Raw genomic sequence first — 14,917 nt, 5'->3', positions numbered from 1 at the left:
GACCAAGGGCACAATTTCCCTCCTCATAAAGTAGGTGGCTTATTTAGGTGAGAGGTATCTTGAGCCCACACCATGACTTCATCAAATTGTTTCCAAGATTTAGCATTTAAAATTCAATACAATAAGGTAAGACCAAAACACCTAAAGTATGTTGGAATGCTTAGAGGAAAGTAATTGAACAGCAAAACAGTTTAACCCTCCAAGCCTTTGTGGGAAACGAAAAAACACATTTATTTGCTCCTGAATGAGGCACCAGTGGCTTGACACTGCTTCCTTAATCTGGTTTGTTGATACCTATTAAAAATGTGAGTCAGTCAGAAATGAAACAAGAACGAAGCATGCCATTCAGCCCTGCTGTGGCCCTTAGCCTTCACTGGTACCTGAGCAGTCACAGCGCACAGTGCTGCATACCACCAGTGTCTCCTGCTTTCTGCTGGCTTGCAGGAAACAGATTACCTGCACACCACAAGCTGAGAAACTAGCTGAAGTAGCCCAAACTGCCAAGATTCTTTTGCTTGTGCTCAATACGAGGAGCGACCTAATAAGCCTGAACACACAGCAGTTAACCAATTGAATCTGGCAAAACTGTTCTAGCAGATTTAACCATTAAAGTGAGTTTCCCCTGTTACCCCATACAAGATTCTTATTTTTTTCAATTGGCCCTGCCTGGATCTGCAATTCATAATATTAGCACCCTAAATGGGTTCTGCTTCAGTCTGAGCTTTAATCTCCTTTGTGGTCTGAAATTGCAAAATTACTTTACCAGGCAATAGTTGATCTACTTCTTTAATCAACCATTTAAAGATCTGTTGTTTTAAGAACTCACTGTCTTAAAAAATTAAGAAGCAGAAGAGGTACCCTAAGTGAAAGGAAAACGTGAAAGTGAAGGTAGTGATGATAGCCCTTAAAAAGTTACATCTAAATAAGCATATTATATCCAAAGCAGAATCGGAGGGGGGGCAGAATATATCACCCAATCAAGAAAGACAGACTTTTTAAGAAATGCTAATAAAAATAAATGAGGAGTTATTTTGTGTAGTTGCGCATTTTAGATTTTAAAAATAAATAAATAAATAAAGGAAGTGTTTGAATATGGCATTTGGGTGCCTGCAACAGCCATACGGTTGTCTCCTGGGAGTATTACAGTGCCATAGGTCTGAAAGTGGCAGCTGAGCTCATTCTCTGTGCAGGCAACACACACACACTGGTGATACATATCTGAAATACAGATGCAGAAAGTTAGATTTCAGAGCTAGATCCGAATTCAAATATTTCATCTGAATACAGTTCACGACCCCAGTGCTCTAGAGGATGCCTCAAAGTGGAAAAGGTTTCACTAAGGAATTGAATTCTTTAAATAAATAATTTCATTAATAAAGAATGTTATTAAGATAACAGAACATTCTTTTGTACAGTATTTTTTAAACAGGAAAAACAAAATAAACTGAGAATAGCCTTGGGTTTTCAGAGTACTCTGACGCAGCTTGTCCCATCAGTATCAGAAAACGCAATGCCAGTGCTGAAAGAGAGTCCTTCTCTAAGTTTCCAGTTCCTCTGAAAATAAGCAAAAGGCTACGGATAGAAACACCTGATTTTAGGCATCCACTTTTGAAAATCAGGTATCGCATAAAAAAATAATCTGTCAGACCCAAATAACACTGTCCCTGTGCAAAATAAAGATCTAGTTAAGTTCATTTTTAGTTTACTTTTATTTAAGGCAAGAATTTACTTGAAGGGTTTTTTGTAATTACAATTACTGCAATCTTCTTGGTATCTTCAAATAAAATGGATGACTTCTATCTGTGATAGCAAGGATAGCAAGGTTACAATGAAAATGTGGGTCTGTACTTACAAGGTACCACTAAGATAACTGAGGTATTTTGATGGCACAGCAAATGAAAGCTGTCCAGTAACATGAACTGTCAAACATCGTATTTCTAGTTTTAGATGACAGCTACTTTGCAACTCAGCAATAAGGTGTAACTATATATCTTGGTGCAATTATCCGTCTACTTCTTTCAGAACTGAAAATGATTTTATAAATATTTGTTACAGTTGTTTATTACTGAAAATTCATGTAATTTTAAAATGACCGGCAAGAAAAATAAGTAAATTCTACTCAGTGAAAGCTTCAGAATCTTAAAAAAAGAGAATTCATAAATTACAAGTCCTTCATACTGACAAGTCAATAAGCAAACTCAGAAATATTACTTCAGTTTCAATTTATCCTTGGTGAAATCTACAATCCCGAAGTGTTTCTAAGCATGCATTCTGAATAGCTTTCTAAAGGGAGTAACAAAAGCCAGCATCCTAACTATTTTTAGAGTGGAACTCAGTTAAGTTGGGGAAAAGGAATGTGTTGCCCACGATAGCCAAAGAACAGACTCCACCATCCTGTCACACTGCAATCCTGAATTCTTACTCCTCTCACTGTTCTTTGTTTCAGGATATTTTTGTACTACCCCCAAAAAAAATAAAATAAAAAAAAATCCCTTGTTTGTACTTGTTCTAGCTTCAGTTCAGTTCACATTTCTCGATTATGAACGGCTGGGCTTGTATGCAACATTCCAGGTAAGCTCTTATGGCTATACAGAACAGCACTAAGCCCTTCTTTCTGTACTGAAAATACTTCAACATGTTCACCTAAGAATCACACTAGCAACTTGGCATTATCCTCTGATCACTGAATCCACCCATGCTGACCCCTCCAACTGCTTCCATCAGAGCAGCTCTCAAGTTACAGTAGAAACTTGTTTTTAGGGTTCAGGTTCATCACTGTGATGAATTCACAGTGCTGAATTCCAATCATACTGCAAACTATGTTTTCAACCAAAAAGCAGCGGTTTATACCATCACCTATCTGTACAAGAGCTGACAAAAGTTAAGGATGCTGCAAGCACAGCAAATTTAGGACAAGCTGTATTCCTCATAGACCCAAGTTCTCTGCAACGAGTTTGTCACTGGGGCTCAAATGAAGCTTTTCCAGGTTTGACTTGAGGAAGACGGGGAAGACACTGTGCAGAGAATGTACACAACTGATGAGATGGGATTTCTGACATTCCCCAACAGTGTTAATTAAAAAAAAAAAAAAACACCACACAATAACTTCCAATCTTTAAAATTATTTCCTTAAATCCATTCCGGCTTTAGAGAGAAAAACTAGTTGTGGATCTGTTGCTATAGGTAAGACTGCTCCTGAGAAGCTGCTTTAAACCCAGCTATGGCAAGTTTTCACATTACAGGGGAAATACACTCAGTCCACATTTGACCAGCTGCATCAAAATACAAAGGAAATTAAGAGGGGTTTGAAAATTTTATATGGTTATAGCCGGTCAAGCAAAGCATTTCTTAATATGTGTGTTCCCCGCTCCACACTACTCAGTAGTAACTGAAAACAAAATGCATAGATTCTATGCTGCATCTGTGGGCTGCCTTTTAACAGGACTCATATTAAGAAGTCTTCAAACCTCGAGCATATAACTTCACATCGCTTTGCATGGATTAATACAACCTTTGATAGGACGATCAAAAATAACGCTGTCTTTGCTTGGAGTTCTTCATCTTCATTTGGGAAAGGAAGTACCTTCTGCTCCCACTTAAGATTATACAACTAGACACGCTGAGAGGCTACTTTTGGAGATGCACTGCACTACATTCTTAGGCATCTTGTATCCAGCTCTTCCACAGAGTCATACTTTTGGATCTGTCATCCAAAGTCATCCAAGTATGATCCAAGTGATACTTTTGGATCTGTACCAGACAGTTCTCGGCTCCTCTGAGAATTGAGCTAGAGATAAACTGCACGCATTTCAGTTCATAACTATGTGCATCTAAGGGGCTGGCACTGAAGAGTCCAGCATCAACATGAGCAGTACAGATCTGAACTAACTCAAATTACATGGTACTTATCCCTACTGACAGTTACTGAAGATCAGCTTTAAAACTTTGGCACTGAAATTCATGCCTCAGCTTGATAAAGCATCATCTTCTGTTGCAAGTGCTAGAGCAACACTTTCATGCTAAGAAAGAACATGCTCAAAATATACAAGATTCTCTCTTTTTTCCCCTTATGCACAAGACACTACCATGTTTCACAATTGTAATTCATGTGCATTAAAAGCTGCATTTTTGTGTACAGAAAGAGCAACACTTTTTATTTATATAGCATGGTATTCTTCCCAACTGTTGTGCAGGGAATACAGCTGTAGTTTATACTAGGAAAAAAGCATACAGCTGCTGTGTCCAGTAATTGTTCAATATCTGACAACCAGCGTGCCCTGGTAGCAAACATTCCAAAGAGCATCCTGGGCTATATTACCAGAAGCAAAGTCAATAATCACAGGAAGTAATTATCTCTCTCCAGTCAACATTCACACGTAGTTGCTATGTCCAGGTTTGAGCCCCCAATATAGGAAAGACATCGGCAATTGCAACAAGGAAGATGACCAAGATGGTCAGCAGGCTGGAACACTTGCCTGGTTGCAGACAGGCTGAAGGACCTCTGCTTGTTCAGCCCGAGGGCAACAAGGCTTCAGGAGAACCTGGCAGCAGCTTGTCAGTACCTACGAGGAGATCATTAAGGTGGCAGAGCTGGGCTCTTGACAGTGGTGCATGGTGGGAGGATGAGACTGGAGGTGAGTAGAAATCCCCTCCTGAGGAAAGCCAAGCAGTACAACCAGTTGCCCAGCAAGGTTGTAAAATCTCCATCCTTGGATGTTTTCAAGTCCTAAGTAACCTAGTCTGATGTCATAGCTGATCCTCTTCTGAGCAGAAGGCTGCGGTCCAGTCAGCCTTCTTTTCTATTATCCTGAATAAATCAGCACCATTAGAAACTTTGTCACCTCATAATTTATACCCTTCTCCAGGTCATTATTAATGTGTTTAGAAGTATTAGTGTAAGCACAAACCCCTGCAGGACTGTGTCAGGGATGTCCTCCCACTATGAAAAAGCTGTACATCTTACAGAACAACAGCTTTTAGCAATAAGGAACCACCACAGAACTCTCTTGGAGAAAGAAGTCACAGACCTTAGCAATGCTCTTGGATTTAATACACTTCCAAATGCAAAACACAGATTCAAGATTTCTACTTGAAAAGCATCAAAGCAGACAAGTGATCATTTCCTCTCACTTGACTGCATACTAGCGTCTAGAACAGGGAGAGTAAAGCTGGCAGAGCAAAACAGACAAGTAAACAGCATTTTACTATGCTATGTATGAAATGAAAGATCAAGAAGCTCCAAAAAACTAAGGAATAAGGTAAGTAAAGAAAAAAAGCTTTCAAAGAAAGTGGCTGCATCAGTATTAAAAGAAAAAAGCGACTGCTATTAAATCCACCAGCATTTCTATGCAAAGGATATGCAAAAAATAGTAGCTACAGACATTATGAAGAATATAATGAAGAATATCTCCACTTCTTGCTGTTACTTTACGGAATGTGTTCTTTCCCCTAAATAGAAAAAACAGCGTAGAGAAAAGGTAGAGGTCACTCTTGGTAACACCACCCTGTAGAATATGTCTAAAGAACACATTTAAGAGTTGAAAATTGAACTGTCAGAGTTTTGCTTGACTGGGTTTACTACCTACAGAAAAACAGTAGTGTTGCACTTCTGGGGTTTAATTTCTGGAACAGAAAACAACTAAACATAGCATTATACACCCATCTTACTGCTCTGATGCTGAAGTATGTTAATGCGCATTAAAATGCCACACAGCAACTAAAAATCTTCCTCCTACTGTCCCACTTGGCAACTACTTTTGTTTACTTGTGGAAAGGACGGCAGGAATAAGCAGTAAGAAAACACAGGTGGAGACAAGTAGTTCTGCTTGGTTTATTTCTAATAACTCCATTGTCCCATCAACATCTATAAAGCAAACAAGGTGTTCCACCTGTTTTGGATGTGTCAACAGTAAGTTACCTGTAACAAACTATGCACACTAAAGAAAACTAAAATTTTTAGCTATTCTCTCAGTTTGAGCTTGGCATTCATAGTATCATCTGCTCTGGCCATCTCATTTTTCTCAAAAATGAGATATTAACTATTTATTCTTAAAAACTCTGTGCTCTGTGATTAAAGTTCCCTCTAATCCAGCCAGCCTGACAGGCTTAGCGACACACTAAATTCAAGCTTATGAGAAAATGTCAAATATGTCTTATGACTACAGATTAATTGAACTCATTAACACAGCCCTCCACACCTATGATTTCCCCCACGTGTATGGTCTCCTCTCAGGACTCCTCCCTGGCTTAAAGTATGTGCAAGAGGATGACCCATGGTTTTTTGCTGGTTACTAAATTATTAAGAAATCATAAGTAGTTCAGAGGCTGGGTGCCTAGACTTGCTCACCTAGGGAAAAATTCCAGGATCTAACAAAGTATGACATTTCCAAAACTATATTCTGTGTGCTAGAAATACTGCTAGCTGAAGATAAAAAAATCTAGAGCCCTTCAGCAGGTAGCTTCCATGTGTCATTTACTTAAACTACCTTCACGTTAATGTCACCAGCAGCAGAGCCTCACTTCAAACTAATGAAGGAATTCAAATCAACACATAAATTTGTTAGCTTTTATGTTCCCTTTTATATACTTAATGGGAATGTATTTATGTTCTGGGTAAAGGGGAAAAAAAATGTTACACCACCTCCATGATCCTTAGTAATAGGCCCAAAATACCTCTGTTCAGGGTACTGAATTCTATACCCAGTAATACACTCAAAATTCCTCAAAGAATGACTGCAAGTCATTTTTCTTTGACCTGTATGGGCTACAGCAACGCCATTAAAATCAGATTCAAGAATATTTTTCAGCATTAGTACATGATGTAAAAACACCCTCTAGAATTAACGCCAATAGCACCAACCTAGATCATACTAGCATTCTGCCACTGAATGAAAGTATTATTAAACATTTTACAGACAGGCTATAATAACCAGTTATATTGAAACTTCACAGAGTCATTCCATTAAAAACTCTTTTCTGAAAAAATAACCTCAGAAGTCTCATTAATATAACAAACTTGATAAACAATCTATTTGTGTTAAGGCAGCTTCTTTGGCTAATAATAATTTCCAGGGCAAGATGCCTATCTTAGAAGACAGAGCTAATGAATTTTCTCCTCCTAACTCATAGAAATACATTTGTTTGTCTTCTCACACATACATACATACCTTACGATTCAAGTAGCACACTTTTTTTTCCCCACCGCCACTGCCAAAACACAAGTATATTTAAATGGCAACACTTGCATTGTTTTCATAATTCTCACCAATTGTGCAGACTCTCTACTGGACATATCACAGTTTGAAACTCAGCCAAAATTTTAGACATGTTGCTGTAGTCAAACTCAACAGAAACTCATCGGCATCAATTCTTCCCATCAGCCAAATACATTGAAAGTACAGTTACAGGTAATGGAAAAGATGGGATACTTAGGGCATAAACAGGCACTTAAAAATCAACAGTAGAACTGTGAAGCACCACATTTCAGTGACAACTGTGAAGCCTAACAGTGGAAACCACACCACTGTAAACCAAGAAGGTGAAGGGGGAAAGAAATCTTAGACACATGCTGCTTCCATCCTCTATACTAAACTCAGCCATACACTGATTTCAATGCCATCTATACACATTCTACTTGCTATGGAGAGCACAAGTGATACGGAAACAGAGGAACTGAAACAATTTTCTGTGGAATAATATTTTCCAGTTAATCAAAATTTTCAAAGCCAAGTTATTATCAAAGTGCTCAAATATTAAAACAGTATTTTCTTGGAACTATGTTGATGGTAGTTAGAAATAATTTTTAACATATTCAGTTAATCAAGAAACTAGAAACCTCTGTGTGGGAAGCAGCTCAGCAATACTGCAATGCATATTCAACACCAAGTTGATGAAACATCAACATGACTTTTGTCAGCATCTTCATAGACCAAATTGGGCCCCAAAGAGCAACAGATCAAAGCTCCTGAACATATGAAGCAATTTCACTTGTCATGTGATGACTAATAAGGGGGTTACAGCAGTAACTTATACCAGGTCATCTCCACCTAGCTGTATGCTTACCTGCTAGAGTGATGCAACAACCAAGGCTGTTAATTATCACATGCATAAAAACATAAACTACAGTCATGACTTTCAAAGTCTCTCCTGTTCCTGTGTTATGTTATGCAAATTCTCGCACATTAATGTTACCAGGAAGTCATTTGACATGTTTATAGGAAAGCTTCAGTGGTTTTCAAAGTAAGGGGGAGAATGCAAAGAGTATTGCAGAAGTTAAGACCTTCTAATCGAGTTATCACTGCCCTCCAAAATGAGGAAAAATATCACATTAAATAGGGGATAGTGAAAGACAGGAAAGGAGAAAACCCTGCAGATAAAAAAAAAAAAAAACACTTATATAACCTTCAAATAAAAGCAGTCAGCTTATACCAAATGAAATGTTTTCTTTACATAGTCTTCCTTAACCCAAATTTCCATCTATGTCACCAGAACTGAATTCTCACTTATAACTTCACTGGCAACATGCTTCAGATTCAATCTCCACTCTGACATTACCACCATCTCCTCTGCTGCTCTGCTTTCTGCTTCACCCACCCCTCAACCCTCCTCAACATCTCTGAAAACGCTTCTTTCCAGAGAGTCTTGTGCTTATAAATTCAAACACATTCAGTATCCCTACATCACAGCAAAGATTAAGACGTTCATTACAAGCCTACGATCTCTCAGTTACATCCTGCCATCTTGTCCAGTCCCTCTACATGACCAGCCATCCAAAAAAACCCAAGATGGATATGCTTGTCTTGGCCTTTTAATCAATAGCAGGCTTTGTTTGCTGTCAGTTCTTTCACTTTTCATCAGATTTTCTCAAATCTACTTTACACCTTAATCTAAACTTTCTTAATCAGATGTCTGTACCTTCCACAAAGTGTGGTGTTGCCCTTTTGGTCAACTGATACCACAAAGCAGCACACCAGTGTTCAAAACGAATTATTTGGACTTGTAACTTAATAGTAACTTTTTACACTTCTGCCTTTCATGCTTATTTTACGTAAACAGAAAAAGTGGAACTCTACAAAAGTTGTTCCTGTTCGGGGAATACGCATCCCTCTATCCACTTGTCTTTGCCAAGTATTTGGAGATGCCTATTGATTCCAGATGGATTCACCAGGACCAGCAGCCAGAAGATGACTCATCACTTCTTAAAGTTCAGTACAACACCCATGTTTACAAGTAAAGATATATTTTTAAGATGACTGAATGATGCCAACATTGTATATACTTAATTCCATTACATGTGCACCTATCTTTGAGCCTTATATCTCACCCCACTACCACAAATACTTCTTCATTCAGTTACAATTTTTTTCTAAAATATTTAAGAAAAAAAAAGCAATACTGAGAAACCTATGCAAAAGTTATTTTTGAGATACAAGAAGCCATTTAAGATATAAACTACTCCAACATTTCAGCATATAGATAAAAAATTGAAAGGCATCAATTTTATTGATAAACTTGCATAAACATTCAAACAAAACTAATTCAGTATTTGTAATAGGTTTGTTCTTAAAAAATCACCCATGCTTCTAATCAGCATTTTCTTCCTGGCCCATTATCAGAATACCATCACTTCTGGTGTAAAAAATAGCCTGTGAAGATTTTGTCTGGAACATAAATTTAAGGAAGCAAAACTGCTCAGGAAGAAAAGCACACTACCAGCAGGAGTACAGTGCTCAAATCAGTGTTCTCATTTTATAGCCTATAGGGGACAAATGCCAGCAGGAACCACGCTGCATTAGTTCATACAGAAGAATCCCAAACACCTCTCTACCCCAAAACGGGACAAGAGGATAAAAGGCACAAAAAGAAACCAGAGAAGAAAACAGAGCCAGTGGTGTTAGTGTGAAGCTGCAAACAAAACCAAAAAATCAAAGACATGACACAGTTGCAACTACCTAAAAAGGACTTTCTGAACTGCTGCACATTATTTTTAGATTCAGATTGACACACATATACACAGCAAATAACCATTGTATCACTAGTAGCAAAAAAATAAAAAAAAAAAGCACCCCACATTTAATTTTTAAAAGTGGTATGGTACCAAAAAAAGCCTTCTTGTATAGTGAATTGCATTAAGAATTAGAGAAACTAAGTTTTGCTAAACATCTGGCATCTGAAGCCTACCTCTGAAAATATTTAGTCTTTCAAATGGAAGCGTTTGACACTAATAATCATAGAACTATATATTACACCAGCTTCAACATCTGCCTGGACTTCCATGGAACAATTATAATAACACTTTTGCATTTTAACTTATTCTACCAGGACTGATTTTTTTTCATTAGGTATTTATTAAGTCATTTCCAAACATACTATAGTAGTTCTTAAGCTTTCCAACTTGTAATTCTATAGTCACCAAATTGTTTTCTTCCACAGTTTTCCCCACACCACAAACGCAAGCACAGTGTGTTTATTTTGCCAAGGAAACCTCATAACCAAGCGTATGTGCATGTTTTTACAAACTCAAAATCCAGCATTTTGTAAATGGAAAACATAACATCAAAAGTTAGATCTAAATTTTAAAAATACAAGCTAATATTCCAGAATAGAAGACTCAATCTGGGAAAAGAGGAGTGTAAAAATATTCTAAAAAGAGTATACCCAAGGCAACGCAAAGAAACAGAATCACTGCACTTACTTGATTTGCGTTTTTCTGAAAAACAGCTCACAACAATACTAGCAGAAAATGGAACACTTTATAATTACATTGTATAAACAGACATACCAACAGGACACAAGGGAAAAGCAGTTTTCTAAAAGCTTAAATATCCTCCATAAATGTTCCAGGTCTCAGCGAACTATAAATGCATCTAAAGCCTAAGAAAGGCAAGCCAATTACGTGTACAAAAGTAACAGATAGTATCAGACCAGCACAGAACATTGTCTGGCCTTTAAATCTCTCTCATACAAATGCTGACAAAGTGCAGAACACAGACATTCCTCTATATTTTGTAATCAACTAAAGTTTCTTTTTAGAAATATGCCCTTTTTAGTCAGAACTGTGAATGATTCTGGCATTATTGAAGTCAAGGCTCTCATTGACTTTGAGCAAACTTACGGCTGTGCCATTCTCTTATACTGGGTCATCAGTTCTCCATCTCCACTTTTACTTCACTCAATCTGAATTTTAAAAGTTCACAGAAGTCTGAAAAAGTCTGGGTGTTCTCTGCAACTGTTTCAAACAACCGGTCCTCTGCATGGCAGACTCACATTTGAAATGCCGTGCTGAAACTAAGCTAGGGAGTTAGCCTTCTATAAGTAAAAGAGCATCCTCATGAAGAAACAAAATACATTATTTTCTTGCAGACAGACACCCTCTTGAAAAAAAACAGGTACCATACAGACACTCCAAATGAGGTCAAGCCTGAATGGGCCCGAATTAAATTAATCATTAAAGCACAGAGACAGTCACCTCGAAAGCAGATGAAGGATTTATTTTTGTAAAAAATCATCTTCTACTACCCTTGCTCAATCTATAAATGTGTCAAAAACGTTTGTCTTTTCAAGGTGGAATTAGCAGAAGTTGGCACCTACAGACAAGTACCACCAGCAGAAGGATAACAGGCCTTTATTTTTTTGTTACATAACACAACTTGATGGGAAACTTTGTAGCTTGTCAGTTCAAAGAATAGATGAATTCTTAACTGAAGTTAAACTTAGTGTGCCCTTAGGACTCCATCAGAAAGCACAATCTAGAAATTCTGTATCTATTCAAAGAAAATGAAGAAAAATTGTAAAAGAAAAGTGAAAAGGGTTTTCTTTTTAACTACATCAACTTAGTTTGGTTTCTCTTCTCCCATGAATATATCATTTTAGCTTCCAGTACAGATTGTGCCACACAACTAGATCTCCAAAGACAAAACTCCCAAACTGCACAAACCCAACTTGCTCCTTACAGGCATACAGACATTTCCTCCACTGTAAAATTATGCAACAAACATCAAATCCTTCTATTAACCACTTCACTTCCCCCAGCCTACCTGCAACTGGAACGAAAGTCTTGTGCATGTGTCAGAACTCCATGTTCCCTCCTCCAGCTGAGGGGCTGATGATTACACCCACTACCCGCACAACTGTCTTCTTGCATATTTTAAGAAATTATATTCACCATATAACTTCATGACCAGCAAGAGCATGAATGATTAGGACAGGATGTTGACATAATGGTACATGTAAGCAACACACTCTGTGTACTTCAATATGCTTAAACTAACCACAAGTGTAATCAAACTTGCAATACACTTTTGCAGCATGTGAGAGTCACAAGGACACTCAGCTGTGGATGGCAGCAGTTCATGCACTCATAAAACCCTGTGGTCTTCCAACATAAATTAAAGACAAGATCACAACTGTAACAACGCATGATTTAAAAGGCAAAATTGTCATTATTATCCCCACTGATTGAACAATAATATAGATGGTTTGTCATCAATATTAAAGATCACAAAGTACAGTTTCAAAAGCAAGAATATTCTGCCTCCACTGTCCAAATAAAGCAACACTGCACCTCTAAAATGAAAGTTATTTATGTCTATGTGATTTCTTATATGACTACCAAGGGGAAGAGTTACCAATTGCTTTAAATAGGCTAAAAAAGTTTTAGGGAAGTGACTGCAGCATAGATAGGCTACTTCTCCAAGAATTTATTAACCTTCACTGTTTGTAACAGTACCTGGAGAGGCTGCACACAGCCATTCCTTCAGACTCAAAATCTGTGCACCCTACCAGGTACAAAAGCACAATATGTAGCATACAATGTATCTGAACAAGACTGGTGGATGTAAGTAGGAGATAATTAGCACACAAAGAAATAAAAATGGAAGAACGGACACCAGGGAAAAAGATACCTGCTAGCATCCAGAAGGGAATGCATGATTTGTGTATACACTTGCATTTTCATAGCATAAAAGAGACTAGGATAATGCTTAGAGACTTCTTTAGAAGAAAGTATTTCCTTTTATGCCCCTCTCATGACATTCCACTCACAAAACACAGAAGATCCAGAAAATCTTGTAAAGCGACAGTTCTCTTCGTATGGACTTGTTTAGCGCTCCAGAAAAAATATTCCAGAAATTTAATACTTCACCAGAAGAAAAAAGGTCTTGATATAGGGATTTATAAAACATAGAAAAAAGACATTAACACACTAGGGGTCCAAGCAAGTCTCTGTTATCAAAGAACCTAGCCATAGGCCTACATAAATCAGTTAACAGTTGTATTTAATATTGTCTCCCGATACAGCTCAAAAATAATTATTAAAATAACTAAACTGTATTTGAATTCAAGAAACCCATTCTTTCTTAGAAAGCAGTAACTGCAAAGAGAACGCAATTACCCAGCTGAGTTTGGACAGCATGTGCACAGAAGACAACACTGCACGTCTCCTACGTGCAGCACATACTTCCTTCCTTGAACTGAAGCAGAAGAGACAGAAGCCCCATCAAAACACCTCTGTCAGCTTTGAATAGTCCTGAAAACAATTACGAGGCAGTCAGAGAGGAAACCACAACAGCCCTGTCCATCTGCACGTTGAAGTGTAGCGTTGCACTTGGCTACAGAAGGCTGAGTTAGATGGGACAGCACAGGGTTCTGCGCTCCGTATTGCTCCGCTTGGGGAGCCCAGGGCATGCAGCAGCACTGGGAACAACACGAGGGGTTAGGGAAAACATGAAGGTTACACACATCCGTGGCAAACAGCACAAGACAGGAGGGTCTCAGGGTCACAAGCGGTAACACGAAATCCCAGGCGCACGGCACAGTAACACGGCTGCACTCGAAGGCTGAGGTGTTGAACGCATATCGCAGGGCACAGGAACACACGTTCGGAAGCACAGCCACGTCCTGCATGTGTGCACGCTATTTCCCCTCCTCACGGCCGGCACAGCCAAACCCACGGCGGGGTAAGGCTGGGACCGCCCCCGCCCACCCCCGCGCCCCCTCACGCCCAGCCCGGGGCAGGGAGGCGCACACCGCTATGCCCACACGGGACAGGCCACCCGACCCGGGCTGGAAACGGGAGCTGGGGGGCAAGGGGGCAAAGCAGCCAAGGTCAGGCAGGGAAAGAGCGGGACAAGCCTGCGGCTGCCAGGCGAGGGGACGGGCGGGTGGGGGGGGGGCGCAGCCAGGCGGGGAAGGGGGGTCCCGCGGCAGCGCGGCCTCGGGGGCACCGCAGTGACAGGTCAGGGAGGAAGGCGGGAGGGTGCCGCGGGGGCCCGGCGGTGCCGCCTACCGTGTACTCCCGCACTTGGCTGTGGAAGTTCTGCTCGCGGATCGTCACCTCGTCCGCTTCCATCCTTCATAGTCCCGCGGCCCCCGCGCGCAATGGCGGCCGCCGCCGCCGCGCCTGCTCCTGCCCCCCCGGCGGCAGGCGGGCCACCATGGCCAGCGGCAGCGCCGGCTGCTCCCCCGGGACCTGGCAGCGGCTGACTGGCCCCGGCAGCGGCGCTGGCGGCGGGCTCCGCCGCTCTGTCACCGTCCGGCGGGGCGCGGAGGAGGAGGAGGAGGAGGAGGAGGAAGGGCGAGCGGCACCGCCTCAGCTCCTCCTGCTCCGTCACCACGCAGCGTCCCCGCGCACGCCCCGCCCCAGCCGCCCGGGGGAGAGGCGGGGCTCAAGGGTAGGAGGCGTGGTGAAACCTGGCGAGGCGGGGGCGGGGCTAAGGCTAAGCGGCGGGAGGGCGAACCGGCGCCCAGGGGAGGGGCTAAGAGGAAGGGGCGGGGCCGGGATGAGAAGCGGGCGCGCAGCGGGGTGCCGGTTTGACCTGCAGGTCCGCGGCCGCCTGGGGCCTGCCCCGCGGAGCCCGGAGGGGCGGGGAACCGGAGGCCCCGGAGGCGCCAGCGCTGGGTGGGGAAGAGCTCCGGGTGC

The 14,917-nt window shown here is 40.8% G+C and overlaps 1 protein-coding gene across 2 annotated transcripts in view; it reads right to left on the bottom strand.

Moving 5' to 3' along the window:
• LMBR1 (limb development membrane protein 1) overlaps nt 1–14,607 on the bottom strand; it is a 76,229-nt gene extending 61,622 nt beyond the window's left edge. Inside the window, exon 1 of one of the 2 annotated variants that reach the window (XM_056334928.1) lies at nt 14,285–14,607. In XM_056334928.1, the coding sequence (XP_056190903.1) occupies nt 14,285–14,347 (63 nt within the window). In that variant the 5' untranslated portion in view covers nt 14,348–14,607. The remainder of the gene's footprint in view (nt 1–14,284) is intronic. The other variant, XM_056334927.1, reaches the window with a different exon arrangement.
• Nucleotides 14,608–14,917: the final 310 nt, after the last annotated feature.

The sequence above is a fragment of the Falco biarmicus genome, chromosome 4, assembly GCF_023638135.1.
Source record: "Falco biarmicus isolate bFalBia1 chromosome 4, bFalBia1.pri, whole genome shotgun sequence".
Taxonomy (NCBI): Eukaryota; Metazoa; Chordata; class Aves; order Falconiformes; family Falconidae; genus Falco; species Falco biarmicus.
The sequence above is the reverse complement of the archived record's forward strand: the minus strand, read 5'-3'. Positions and strand labels throughout refer to the sequence as shown.